At 36.6% G+C, this 15,881-nt stretch overlaps 1 protein-coding gene across 2 annotated transcripts in view; it reads right to left on the reverse strand.

Moving 5' to 3' along the window:
* Positions 1-2,928: 2,928 nt before the first annotated feature.
* The window catches only part of CD2AP (CD2 associated protein), a 152,146-nt gene continuing 139,193 nt past the window's right edge, over positions 2,929-15,881 (reverse strand). For both annotated transcript variants that reach the window (XM_077998608.1, NM_001266309.1), the window contains 1 exon segment: positions 2,929-5,865. In XM_077998608.1, the coding sequence (XP_077854734.1) occupies positions 5,824-5,865 (42 nt within the window). In that variant the 3' untranslated portion in view covers positions 2,929-5,823.

The following is a 15,881-nucleotide window of genomic DNA, read 5'->3' on the forward strand; positions in this document are numbered from 1 at the left end:
TCAAAGTGAACATCTTCTTGTAATTTCATATAATGCATTAAGATTGATAAACTTCCTGATATGAAATCTTTCCCTGAGATTGGTTTATGATGATCAGGTTTAAAGTTATACTGGATTCATAAAATAAATTGGGTGAATTCATAAAATAAATTGGGTGTAGAAAATTCATAAAATTTTCTACAGTTTGAGTATCTTAAAGACCAAATAAAACACAGCCATCATCTGGCCTTGCTGCTTTTCTCAGTGGTACAGCCTTAAATACGTTTCAAATTTACTTATGGTGTGTTTAGTCAATTAAAAATTTCAACTTCTTTTTGAGTCAATATTCTTCTTTAAAGTTCCATAACTTAACAGATGTCTTGGTGTTACATGTCTTGGTGTTACATATCGTGTCATTTTGTTCCTCCTGGGACATAAAGGATTTTAATCAAGCTTTTCTTCTGGACTTTTTTTTTCTGTTACATAAAACACAGGTATCCATAAAGATACTTGTGTCTGATTACTCACCTTTCCATGGTGTCAGTTATTTGCTGAATAGCACAGGAAGGAGGAAGAGCTATAAATTATGTTATCCAAAATATTCTCTCATTACATCTGTCTTCCCTAAGAGCATGTCTCCCTCCCCTTGGTTTTCAGCCTTCAAATTATTAGCGCTTACAGTTAGTGGGGCTTCTCTTTCAGTTTCACATTTTCCAGCTATTCTTCTGCAGAGGATTTGAGCCTATAATGATCAGATGGGCCTTTTAAAGAAATCTGCATCTGGCACAAAGACTGGGAAAGTTTGTATCAGATTTCAGGTTGCTCCCTCCAAAGCATTTGGAAGGTATTTTTACTATTAAAAATTGTGGCTTCCTTATTTCATCTGAAAAACAATGTTTTTATCTTAAATCTGCTTTTTAATCTATTAACGTCAAATCTTTTTCATTGTATTTACTGTTTTTAGTGAGTTTCAAGGGAGGAAAAGACAGTGAAAAATGTCACCACTCTGTCACTTCATTTGCATTCTGTTCAGTTAATGTTCAGGAATATCTCTAAAAATCCACTCTACCATGAAATGTTTAACATGTGATTTTATTAAAGAATTGTTACTCGCTGGGCATGGTAGCTAATGCCTGTAATCCAAGCACTCTGGGAGGCTGAGGGGGGCGGCGCGGATTGCCTGAACTCAGGAGTTCAAGACCAGCCTGGGCAACATGGTGAAACCCAGTCTCAAGAAAAAAAAAATTAGGTGGGCATGGTGGCATGCACCTGTAGTCCCAGCTACTCAAGAGGCTGATGCAGGAGGATTGCTTGAGCCCAGGAGGCAGAGGTTGTAGTGAGCCGAGACTGCAACACTGCACTCTAGCCAGGGTAACAGAGCGAGACCCTGACTCAAAAAAAAAAAAAAAAAAAAAAGTTTGTCAACGCACTTAAAATGTAGTTTCACTTTCAATAACTTTATTCACATACTTTTAAAGGGAACTGAAATGGCAGTAAGAAACACTTGGAACCTGATAGGAAAAATACCATCCAATAGTTGCAAAATAGCCACACCTGAGGATGACAGAAAAAAATTATTGGCTCTATGCAAAAAATACTGGTATCTATTTGTGAATTTATTTTCCTTACATAGAACAGCAGATTCACAAAAATGGTGTTAGCGGTAAAATAAATGCAATAACAGGATTCAGAAAAAAATTTTCATCACCCAGACCCAGTCTCTCTTGCATCTTGAGAATAGAGCCTAATAAATCCAAGTGAGTTAAACTGGTACCTGCTTTTATTTCCTAGAACTGAGCTAAATTTGCAAATTGTATTTTCAGACAAAACCATCTGCACTCTTCAAACACAAATTCTATATTCCAAAACTTTACCATTCTATGCCTCCAAAGTTTTTTGTCTAGCGCTTATAAAAGCCAGTAAGAACTAGAAATGTTTTAAATAAGATTTTTAAAATCTTATCTGCCACACCAATTTTCCACATTGCTTTAAAGTGTCCTATTCCCTCTGTTTCAAATCTTCCAGCACACTTCTAGAATCTCTAAAGCTGTATGTGATCTATGTTCAGCAAAAGTATGTGGACCTTCATGTTCCCCTGGTTTCATCTTGTTTTCTGTATTTATCAGGACTTTTTCGGTTATGAGTTCAGAAACCCAACAAGCTTTTATGAGCAAGTTTGTGCTTATTTAAAGAACCAAGAAATAGATAGCCGAGACTCAGCAACAGCTACAACCAGTTTCAAAGTCCTTCCAGATTGCTTCCATCTATCAATGCTCTACTAAATTTTGTTTTTCAGATCAGCTTTTTCCAGATGACAGGAAAAACAGAACTGTGGAGAGCTCCCATGCTGAGATTAGCTCTTTTTGTTTCCAATTTTAAAAATTTCATTCTCTGATTAACTCAGTCACTCAGTTTGAGCCAAGTACTCTCTCAAGGGATAATTCCTGGGTGGTCAAGGAGGTAGAATCTGTTAAGATGATAGCAGCTCCCCCTTTGAACAATGTAATACAAATGAAAGGAGCATCTCCCCAAAGAAAGGGATACTATACTGTACTCAGGAGGAAAGGATGTATGATGCCTCCTTTTTCTTAACCTTATCCATCTAATTTATATCACAACCATCACTGTAAAATGCTTTCTAAAAGGGTAAAACAGCAGCCTCCATTTTTTTTTTAAACTACTCTATGCCAAGCATAGTATAAAGCCCTTTAGATAAACTATTTCAAATTCTCCCCATAATCTTGTAAAGTAGAAATTATTATCTCAGTTTCAGATTAAAAACCAGACACAGAAAAGTTCAGTAAAAGTCATACAGGTCTAGAATTTTTAATGTTTTCAGTTTACTATTTATTCTTGTATTTGGAAATTGAAGTAATATAATTTTCATCATACTCTGCAATACACAAATGCTAAAGTTAACAAAACATAACCAATAAAGACTGACACAACTGGCAATAAAATCCTTTATTATTAATTTTTCAAGAGAGAAGCATGCTTTTTATACAGCACCTGTAAACAAGTTAGTGAAGTATATACTATTTTGAGATTCCCCCTTTCAATTTTTTTTTTGGAATGTTAGGTTACAACATCAATTGCATTACATAAGAGTTACTGAAAGCAAGTCAGGGTAAAATTTTATAGCCAAAAATATTCATAGCAGCAGCTTTTAAAATATGATTTTATTAAATCAAGTCATTGCACTTGGTCATTTTATTGCTACAGCAAAACAAGGCCATTACATTATAATACTTCTCATTTCTGATTTAACTGATTGTCTCATTCTGCTCATACATTTCAAGTTTAAATGCAGGCATAAAATGTTTATCAACAAATCTAGAGAGCATTTGGATTTTTTATTTTTCTGTGATTACAGTAAGAGCAGAAAAAAGAGTATCTTCTGTTACGCAAGGCCTGATCTCTCTTTACATCTTCAGACTTAAATTCTGTAGAAGGTAACAGCTTTATATTAAGAGAGAAGCTTAGTGGTCACACACAAAAAATAACACTGAAATACAATTCGGAAATTAATGATACTGTGTGTCTCAAAGAATACATGAACTATACATTCACTAATAATTTGGCAGTGAGATTCCATGCTGTTCACTTTCGTCTTTTATACTCACATGTAGAAAAAAAATTCATGACTTACCCCAAGTAAAGATTATTACATATCATTTTGTGATATGAATTTTAGGAACAGAAATTAATAAAATTTCCCATACCAACAGCAAGGAGTAACATTGCTAGAATAAAGGAATCATTTTTCCCATCAGGCCTGGGTTTGTTTGGTTTTCTTTACTGTTTTATCAAGGACAGAAAGATAAAAGTATTTCAGTTATTTTTCTATTCTGACTGAGGAGTACACAAGCAAAATCTTTAAATGCATTTTCATTCTCATAAGCATCTTGATTTTATGTACTAGTGAGAAAATGGCCAACAAAAACTTTAAGAACAGCCTGAAATCTGCTGGAAACTTCCCTCGTCCCATTATCAGGATGACCAGGGATCGCTTCAATAGATTTTCAGGTGAGAAAGCTGGAGGATAATTTCTAGGATTACAATGTTTTTATTATACCTAAGGTTTGTCATTAAAAGAAAATAAGATTTAATTTATTTAACAAGAAGGAAAAAATTCATTTGACTAGTCATTTAAATCTATTCTATTTAACAGAAGAGGAGGGAACAATTTTGTTCAGTAGTGACCTCATTGGAAGAGCCCATTTTGAAGAGTTCTAATATATATTCTCAATATATAATTAGCACTCCCCCAAACCCCTAATGTAAGTTGTAAATTAAACATTATGTTGTTTACTGGCATTTCTATTTTCTACTTCAGTTCTCTTTATTTGAAACATGACAAAACTTCATTTACATAAGATTTCTGTATTATAAGATTAAAATATAAAGGCAAAATATTGGTTTGGTGGTTTAAAACTAAAAAAAATGGAAACATAATCACTGGTACTCAAAAATCTGACACTCATTTGCTATATAATAAAGCATAAAACCTAATTTTTTGCAAATGAAAAATTTCAAATTTTAAAAATTTAAATAAACCCACTTGTGTTTTTAGATGTACCTACAGATAGAACATTTTAAAGCATTCAACTGTTCATAAGTAACTCTGAAGAAACAACTAATTCATCCATTCTGTGAAAATGTATTTTAAATATCTTCAACTATATTTGGTTTTAAATAAGCTGTAATGTTTTATTTTATGACATACTAACATTCATCATAAAGTTTGTACCTAAATAATAGTTCAAAATATCTCCATGAGTTAGTTTGGTCTATTAGGTAAATTATACATCATAAAACCTGAGTATTTACAAGATAACTTGTCAAAATAGGAAACCTCACACTGAAGTTCTGAAAAGTTCTGGGTTTTGTTTTCCTATTACCATTATTAAAAGTCAGAAGGAGAAGCATGAAATTGACAAGATAATGAGCAATATTTGAGACTGTAAAATAAGCAGAAAAGTACAGCAATAGGCTGGTGTTTACATGTTTTATATGTGCTGTAGTTTCTAGGCACAAGTTAAGGGTTAAATTAACAGTTTTAGATTCTTCAGACCTAACAAATTTAAAAAACAGTTCATATTTCCCCAAATGTTTAACAGTTCAACATATGTTAACTAAATTCCTTTTATGACTCCTATAGTGCAAGCAACATAAAATATTCTAAAAGTTGATGAAATTATTTTGATTATTCATTAGTTCTTACTATATGCATGGGTGAGTAATCTGGTTTATATAGCTAGGAAACTCCTATTTCATCACCCAAAATATAAACAGCATTGCAGACAAACAGGCACAACAGTGTAACCTTGGGTAAGAGGATAAAAGTAAAAATATATATATATACACATACACATACAAATACAGTTTATATCCCTTATGCATTATGGAAAAAGTAGTGACTATAGTTACTGAAAAGCTAATCTGTCCCTCTCAAATAGTGTATATCTTACAGATAACTTGTAAATATATCACCATATTTATAGTATAGATCTCTTTAAAAATAATACAAGTTTCAATAAAAAAAACTACTGTGCACATTCTTATTTATATATATTCAGTAGTATTTTCAAGCAAACAATTTTTAAAAAAGTGTTTGCAATCCCAGCACAGTTAAGAAATAAGGCCTCTTTTTCTTCATATTGGCAAAACAAAATATATATATATAAAAGTTCACCCTCACTCTACGTTTCTATAGATATTATACTTCATTTACTCATATTTATCATAACACCAGCATTCACAATTTGTAAGTAACAAGCCAGCTGAAGTTCATAGTGTTGCTTCTGAATCCGGGAACATTATGAACACCAGGTCCACACTACCTCAAGAAGACAGGATAGCTTTCTTCAGCTTCTCTATTTCCATCTAAAACAAAAAACATAAATTGAGCAATACATAAAATATTCTTAGTTTAGTAGTTTATTTTATTCTATGTCATTAAGACGTGATCATACTTTCAAGCCTTCAGATTTTTTTTCCAGACCTAAAATCCAATTTCCCATGGTATAATATAGTTGAATAAAGTTTCAACAGTACAATGCAAGTTCCTTAAATGGCAGTCACAATAAGAAAAAAGCAATTATAGCCCTTTCAGCCAGAAAAATGTTAAGTCATGTGAGCATTTAAAATTAAAGCTGTAAAAAAAAATCAGTCAGTCCTACAAAGAACAAAAGAATCTTTGAAACCCAATTAAGAAATGTACATGTGGCCGGGCGCAGTGGCTCAAGCCTGTAATCCCAGCACTTTGGGAGGCCGAGACGGGCGGATCACGAGGTCAGGAGATCGAAACCATCCTGGCTAACACGTGAAACCCCGTCTCTATTAAGAAATACAAAAAACTAGCCGGGCGAGGTGGCGGGCGCCTGTAGTCCCAGCTACTCGGGAGGCTGAGGCCGGAGAATGGCGTGAACCCGGGAGGCGGAGCTTGCAGTGAGCTGAGATCCGGCCACTGCACTCCAGCCTGGGCGACAGAGCGAGACTCCGTCTCAAAAAAAAAAAAAAAAAAAAAGAAAGGAAGAAATGTACATGTATCTGTAATTAAACAAAGGGTACATTAAACAATGGTAAAAAGACTAAAGAAAAGACCTGTTTAGTTCCATGTTTTTCATTAATTATATTTAATTATAATTATGGTTAAATCACTTGACTTGGTTTCAATTTACTTATCTGTAACCAGTATATACTACATTAAATATCTTAAAGCCCAGGAATATATCTAAGATTCAGTCAAGGTGCTGAATCTTCCATCTTTAGGCAGAAGGCATTCTTCACTTAACAGAAATTCATAACTATAGGAATTTATGAAGAAGGAAATCAGTTCATTAAGTTTGCACAATAACTACACAGTTATTCAATATTGACATATTCAAATGGCTAAGTTGGGGCTCAAAGACATTAAACAGGATGCCAATGTTCCACACTAACAAGTGACAAAGGAGTTGTCATGGTAAGATTTAGGACTTTAAAGCCCACAGTTTTTATACTGATTTCTCTTCTCAATTCTCTAACATTTTGATAATCTTTAACCTTTCACTGCATGAGGAAAAATATAGATAGGCCTTGCCTTATCCTGATGGCATCACCTTCCTCAAGAGTGCACATAAACAATACATGCTTTGGCTAGCTTTGACAAACAGTACATTATTCAATGATTAGGACTTTGCCATAGTCAAAAAGTATAATTTTTGTATGTTCACAATCTCCTTAAAGATTGTAACTACTCAAGAACAGTTTATTACTTTCAGGACCTTCCCTGATATGATTCTCTTAATATTATGATGATTAGCTCAATGTTTTAGCAGCACTGGACTAGAACAAGCCTGTCTTCAATATGGATTGAGATGATGCCTTTCATTGTCAGCCTGATCTGTTATTATAGTCTTTATTCCAAAGATACAGAAAGCGGTAAGAAAAACAAACTGGTAGAAGAGGGAGTAGGGAGTGTGAAGGCCACTACTGCATGCACAATCAGCAATACTCGTTGTAAACTGCTATTCTGTGACATACATTTAGTTATTACTGGACAGGGGTCATCATGGTAGACAGGAGGCAGGACTAGATTGTAGCTCCAGACAGAACAGCATGCAGAGGCTCGCATAGTGAATTTTAGCTCCAGATAGACTGCAAGAACAAACCAGCAATCCCGAGAGGACCCACAGACCCTCTGAAGAAAGCGGACTGTTCTTGCAGGACCTGGAAACACCCCAAATACTTGAGTGCCCCAACTGCAGAAATGGGAAAGGGAGACCCTCCTCTCCCGAACACACACCCCCACTGGAGAAACTGAAGGTCTGTTTGCAGAAGTTTCCAACTTCACCTGGATCTGACTCTTTAGAGAGCTGAGCAAAATACAGTGGGTAGAGGAAGCGCTGTAAGGCCCTGGGAGCTTGCTGAGTCCCCAAGGAGGCCATTCCTGCCTGGCACCACAGGGATATACAGGGAGGGTGGCCAGAGGAGCAGAGGGTAAAACTCCACAGGGAAAAGGAAATCTCTAGCTAAACTTAACAATTTGAATGGGGCAAGAAACCTCCTGGCCACAACTCTGGAGGGAAGAATCAAGCCCTTTTCTTTCGCAGCTAGAAGGCGGGTAGCCTGGGGCAAATTTTCAGGCCCATCTCGCCCACCATCTGGAAACAGGGCTGTTGGGGAAGGCATGGTGGGACTGAGACTGGCCCTTCAGTTTGCGTGGGAGCTGGGTATGGCCTCTGACTGCCAGCTTTCCCCTACTTCCCCGACAACCTGCATGATTCAGCAGAGGCAGCCATAATCCTCCCAGGTACACAACTCCAATGACCTGGAAATCTCACCTTCATCTCCAACAGAGGCCACAGCAAGACCTGCCCAAGAAGAGCATGAGCTCAGACATGCCTAGCCCTGCTCCCACCTGATGGTCCTTCCCTACCCACTCTGGTAGTGGAAGACTAAGGGCATATAATCTTGGGAGTTCTACGTCCCCGCCCACTGCTGGTCCCTCTCCCTACTATTACAGCTGATGCTTGCTGGAAAATGCCACCTCCCGGCAGGAGGCCAACCAGCTCAAAAATAGAACATTAAACCACCAAAACCCTCACGGAGTCCATTGAACCCCCCTGCCCGCCACCTCCACTGGAACAGGCACTGGTATCCACGGCTGAGACCCCCATAGACACTTCACATCACAAGAGTCTCTGCAAACAACCCCTAGTACCAGCCTGGAGCCTGGTAGAATCACTGGGTGGCTAGACCCAGAAGAAAGACAATCATCACTGCAGTTAGGCTCACAGTAAGCCACACCTGTAGGAAAAGGGGGAGAGTACTATATCAAGGGAACACCCAGTGGGACAAAAGAATCTGAAGAACAGTCTTCAGCCCTAGACCTTCCCTCTGACAGAGCCTATCCAAATGAGAAGGAACCAGAAAACCAACCCTGGTAATAAGACAAAACAAGGCTCTTCAACACCCTCAAAAGATCACACTAGTTCACCAGCAATGGATCCAAACCAAGAAGAAATCCCTGACTTACCTCAAAAAGAATTCAGGAGGTTAGTCATTAAGCTAATCAGGCAGGCACCAGAGAAAGCGAAACCCAGTGCAAGGAAATCCAAATAACGATGCAAGAAGTGAAGGGAGAAATATTCAAGGAAATAGACAGCTTAAAGAAAAAAAAAAACAATAAAAAATTCAGGCAACTTTGGACACACTTTTAGAAATGCAAAATGCTCTGGAAAGTCTCAGCAATAGAACTGAACAAGTAGAAGAAAGAAATTCAGAGTTTGAAGACTAGGTCTTAGAATTAACCCAATCCAACAAATGCAAAGACAAAAGAACAAGAAAATATGAACCAAGCCTCCAAGAAGTCTGGGATTATATTAAACAACCAAACCTAAGAATAATTGGTGTTCCCTGAGGAAGAGAAATCTAAAAACTTGGAAACATATTTGGGGCAATAATTGAGGAAAACTTCCCTGGCCTTGCTAGAGTCCTAGACATCCAAATACACGCAGCACAAAGAAAACACCTGGGAAATTCATGACAAAAAGATCATCACCTGGGCACATTGTTACCAGGTTATCCAAAGTTAAGATAAAGGAAAGAATCATAGGAGCTGTCAGACAGAAGCACTAGGTAACCTATAAAGGAAAACTTATTAGATTAACAGCAGATTTCTCAACAGAAACCCTATAAGTTAGAAGGGATTGGGGCCCTATCTTCAGCCTCCTCAAAGAAAACAATTAGCCAAGAATTTTGTATCCAACGAAACTAAGCTTCACACATGAAGGAGAGAGAGCCTTTTTCAGACAAATGCTGAGAGAATTCGCTATTACCAAGCCACCACTACAAGAACTGTTAAAAGTTGCTCTAAATCTTGAAACAAATCCTAGAAGCACATCAGAACAGAACCGCTTTAAAGCATGAATCACACAGGAACTATAAAACAAAACTACAAGTTAAAAAGCAAAAACAAAAAACAAAAAACCCAAGTACACAGGCAACAAAGAGCACAATGAATGTAACAGTACATCACATTTCAATATTAACACTGAATATAAATGGTCTACATGTTTCACTTAAAAGATACAGAACTCCAGAATGGTTAAGAACTCACCAACCAACCAGCTGCTGCCTTCAGGAGACTCACCTAACATAAAAGGACTCACATAAACTTCAAATAAATGGGTGGAAAAAGGCATTTCATGCAAATGGACACCAAAAGTGAGCAGGGGTAGCTATTACATCAGACAAAACAAACTTTAAAGCAACAGCAGTTAAAAGAGACAAAGACGGACATAATATAATGGTAAAAGGCCTTGTCCAACAGTAAAATATCACAATCCTAAACATATATGCACCTAACACTGGAGGTCCCAAATTTATAAAACAATTACTAATAGACCTAAGAAATGAGATTAGACAGCAACACAGTAATAGTGGGGGACTTCAATACTCCACTGACAGCATTAAACAGGTCATCAAGACAGAAAGTCAACAAAGAAAGAATGTATTTAAACTATACCTTAGAACAAATAGACTTAACAGATATATACAGAATATTTCATCCAACAACCGCAGAATACACATTCTATTCAATAGTGCATGGAACTTTCTCCAAAATAGACCATATGCTAGGCCATAAAACGAGCCTCAATAAATTTAAGATAACTGAAATCATGTTAAGCACTCTCTGACCACAGTACAATAAAACGGGAAATCAAGTCCAAAAGGAACCTTCAAAACCAGACAAATACATGGAAATTAAATAACGTGTTCCTGAATGAGCACTGGGTCAAAAACAAAATCAAGATGGAAATTAAAAAATTATTCAAACTGAACAACAGAATTCTACCAGACATTCAAAGAAGAATGGGTACGAATCCTTTTGACACTATTCCACAAGATAGAGAAAGAAGGAACCCTCCCTAATTCATTCTATGAAGCCAGCATCACCCTAATACCAAAACCAGAAAAGGACATAACCAAAAATGTAAACTACAGACCAGTATCTTTGATGAACATACATGTTAAAATCCTTAACAAAACACTAGCTAACCGAATCCGACAACATAGAAAAAAGATAATCAACCATGATCAAGTGGGTTTCATACCAGGGATGCAGGGATGGTTTAACATACACGAGTCAATAAATGTGACATGTCATATAAACAGAATTAAAAACAAAAATCACATCTTAATGGATGCAAAAAAAGTTCGACAAAATCCAGCATCCCTTTATGATTAAAACTCTCAGCAAAACTGGCATACAAGGGATATACCTCAATGTAATAAAAGCCATCTATGACAAACCCACAGCCAACATAATACTGAATAGGGAAAAGTTGAAAGCATTCCCTCTGAGAACTGAAACAGGACGAGGATGTCTGCTCTCACCACTCCTCTTCAACATAGTACTGGAAGTCCTAGCCAGAACAACCAGAGCAGAGAAATAAATAAACGGCATCCAAATCAAAAAAGAGGAAGTCAAACTGTCATTGTTTGCTGACGATACAATCATTTACCTTGGAAACCCTAAAGACTCCTTCAGAAAGCTCCTAGAACTGATAAAACAATTCAGCAAAGTTTTGGGTACAAGATTAATGTCCACAAATCAGTAGCTCTTCTATATACCAAACAGCAACCAAGCAAAGAATCAAATCAAGAACTCAACTCCTTTTACAACATCTGCAAATAAAATAAAATAAAATACTTAAGAACTAACCAAGGAGTCAAAAGACCTCTACAAGGAAAACTACAAAACACTGCTGAAAGAAATCACAGACGGCACAAATGAAAACGCATCCCATGCTCATGGATGGGTAGAATCAATACTGTGAAAATGACCACAGTCAAAAACCATGTATAAATTCAAGGCAATTCCCATCAAAATACCACCATCATTCTTCACAGAATTAGAAAAAACAATTCTAAAATTCATATGGAACCAAAAAAAGCCCGCATAGCCAAAGCAAGACTAAGGAAAAAGAACAAATCTAGAGGCATCACACTACCTGATTTCAAACTATACTATAAGGTCACGGTCACCAAAACAGCATACTACTGATATAAAAGGCACAGAGACCAATGGAACAGAACAGAGAACTCAGAAATAAACCCAAATACTTACAGCCAATTGCTCTTCGACAAAGCAAACAAAAACATAAAGGACACCCCTTTCAACAAATGGTGCTGGGATAATTGGCTAGTCACATGTAGGAGAATGAAGCTGGATCCTCATCTTTCACCTTATACAGAAATGAACTCAAGATGGATTAAGGACTAAAACCTAAGACCTGAAGCTATAAAAATTCTCAAAGATAACAATAGAAAAACCCTTCTAGTTATTGGCATAGGCAAGGATTTCATGACCAAGAGCCCAAAAGCAAATGTAATAAAAACAAAGACAAATAGCTGAGACCTAATTAAAGAGCTTTTGCATGGCAAAAGGAACAGTCAACAGAGTAAACAGACAACCCACAGAGTGGGAGAAAATCTTCACAATCTATACATCTGACAAAGGACTAATATCCAGAATCTACAACAAACCATCAGTAAGAAAAAGCAATCCCATCAAAAAGTGGGCTAAGTTCATGAACAGACAATCCTCAAAAAAAGATATGCAAATGGCCAACAAACATATGAAGAAATGCTCAACATCACTAATGATTGGGGAAATGTAAATCAAAACCACAACGCGATACCACCTTACTCCTGCAAGAATGGCCATAATCAAAAAATCAAAAAACAGTAGATGTTGGCATGGATGAGGTGATCAGGGAACACTTCTACACTGCTGGTGGGAATGTAAACTAGTACAGCCACTATAGAAAACAGTGCAGAGATTTCCTTTAAGAACTAAAAGTAGAACTACCATTTGATCCAGCAATCCCACTACTAGGTATCTACCCAGAGGAAAAGAAGTCATTATTCAAAAAATATACTTGCACACACATGTTTATAGCAGCAAGATTCACAATAGCAAAATCATGGAACCAAACCAAATGCCCATCAATCAATGAGTGGATAAGGAAACTGTGACATATATGATGGAATACTACTTAGCCAAAAAAAGGAATGAATTAATAGCATCTGCAGTGACCTCGATGAAATTGGAAACTATTATTCTAATGAAGTAACTCAGGAATGGAAAATGAAACATTGTATGTTCTCATGGACATGTGGGAGCTAGGCTATGAGGAAGCAAAGGCATAAGAATGATACAACAGACTCTGGAGACTTGAGTTGAAGAGTGGGAAGGGGGCGAGGGATAAAAGACTATGAATATGGTGTAGTATTATACTGCTCAGGTGATGGGTGCACTAAAATCTCACAAATCACCACTAACGAACTCACTCATGTAACCAAATACCACCTGTACCCCAAAAAATTAGGAAAAAAAATTAGTTATCACGCAAATACATTGCTAGAGTTTCTCTTTGTATGTTCATTGTTCATTTTTAGTGACCATTATAATACTGTATAACGTTAACATTAAAGTACTACTTTTAATCTTTGGAGAGACATCTTTCTGCTTTAAATAAATTATTCTAAAACTTTAGTGCCTTAGGTGTGCTTTTACAAATACAGGGTAAAACTCTACCTGTAACAAAAGAAAAAATATATATGTAATACAAGTCAGTGTGAGGCCAAGTAACAGCTGACTTTGCTAGAAAAATAAAATCATATTAAGTTATCCAAAAGAGAAACAATTTGACTCGTCTTAATTTTTATGGCAAATTAAGTCAGATATACAAGTTTAACACTATTAAGTCCCTCTTATTTGTCTCATTATCTTATTTTCACGTATGAATATAAACATGTATATACAAAATGTGAGAAAAAAGTCAAAAAACGCTTAAAAATTTCTCAATATCTACCATGTTACATGCTGTGAATTTAAGATATACTTTTAACATGTACACTTTAATTTGTCAATAATGTATTCGATATCTAATATGTATACAGCACTGTGTTAGGAGCAATGAGCAAAGATAAAAAAGACATGGATCCTACCCAAACAACCTTACAGTCTCGAAGACAGGTAGAATAAGTACATACTCTAACAGTGAAAACATAGGAAGTTATTATATATACATCTCTTACAAAACTACAAGTCTTGCAAATTTGGAAGAAGACCATTTTTTTGGGGGACAGAATCTCATTCTGTCACCTAGGCTGGAGTGCAGTGGCATGATCTCGGCTCACAGCAACCTCTGCCTCCTGGGTTCAAGTGATTCTCATGCCTCAGCCTAGGAGCGGGGATTACAGATGTGTACCACCATGCCCAGCTAATTTTTATATTTTTTAGTGCAGACAAGGTTTCGCCATGTTGGCCAGACTGGTCTCGAACTCCTGATCTCAGGTGATCCACCCACCTCGGCCTCCCAAAGTGCTGGGATTACAGGTGTGAGCCACTGCACCCGGCCACTAAATTACTTTTAATCAGAGACAGACTAATATCAATTTAATGAAGGTAATTGAGCAGGGCCTTGAGAATCTGTAGAATGTGGGCATTAGAAGATGAGACAAAAGGCCAATCCAAGAAAACACAGTAAGAATAAAAATTCAGACATATCAACTGTAAGAGGCACAATGGAGGAGGATCAGCAAGTAAATAAAGATAACTAGGACCAAAATATAAAAACACCTCATATAGTAAGTTGTTGGAACTTTATTCAGCATGTAAAATAAAGCTCTTGAAAGTACTCGATGAAGGAAAGGTTAATCTGAGATAATTAGAGTACTCAAGAAAGCTAAGCAGAAGATAATAAGCATCAGAACAAGATATAGTGGGGATAAAGACATAAAGACTAGGAGGTAATAGGACTAAAAGTGAATGGAACTAGAAGAGAACCACGTACAAAGTACCATGTCTATATGACTATAAGAGCAACAGAAATTATCAAGAGAAACAGGAAATCAAAACAACAGGAAAGGAAGATGATAAATTAACTGAGGACATGCTAAATCTAAGTTCATGATGAAACATCCAGGGGGGACAAAAAGCCAGAAACATAGGATACAAGCTGGGAAAATACGAATTTGATTTAGAGCAGAGAGGTACTAGAGCTAATCATTAGATTCATGAGTACAGATGAATTCAAAATGTGAATGCTCAAACAGAAAAGCCAAGGATATCGGTGAAGGAATATTTACATTTAGGTTACAAGGAAGGAAGAGGAAGGCCAGGCATGGTGGCTCATACCTTTAATCCTACCACTTTGGGAGGCCAAAGTGGGAGGATCACTTGAGGCTAGGAGTTCAAGATCAACCTGGGCAACATGGTAAGAACCAGTCCCTACAAAAAACTGAAAAATTAACCAGGCATGAAAGTGCATGCCTGTAGTCTCAGCTACTTGGGAGGCTGAGGCGGGAGGATCACTTGATCCCAGGAGTTTGAGGCTGCAGTGGCCTATGATTGTTTCACTGTATTCTAGAGTGACAGAGTGACTCCCTGTCTCTAAAAACAAAATTTAAAAAGTAAAAAAGGAAGGAAGAGGAGATGGAGAAGTTAGAAACAATAGGATGTAGTATCATCTAAACCAAGACAAACCTTTGACAGAGTGGCAATGGTAGAAAAAAAAAAAAAGTGATATGTTGCAGGAACTGAAGAAAAGACCTTGAATTTGGCATCAGTAAACCTAACCTAAGATGCCAAGGGTTACAGACTGAATTGAAGGTGAAAAATCAGAGACCACAAAAGTAGACTATTTTTCAGAGGATGGGGGTTATTTTCATATTTCAACAAACGAACCTCAAGTGAAAAGAGAAAGTAACTGCAGTACATCAAGAACGCAGCTAGAACTAAAAGGAGGCTATTCTTTGATTCTGAATAATGGAAAAAGTCAAGTATTTTCATGCAAAGTAGTAAAGTTGCCAATAGAGGATAATGTTGGAAATAAGGATATAAC

Source organism: Macaca mulatta, chromosome 4, assembly GCF_049350105.2.
Source record: "Macaca mulatta isolate MMU2019108-1 chromosome 4, T2T-MMU8v2.0, whole genome shotgun sequence".
Classification (NCBI taxonomy): Eukaryota; Metazoa; Chordata; class Mammalia; order Primates; family Cercopithecidae; genus Macaca; species Macaca mulatta.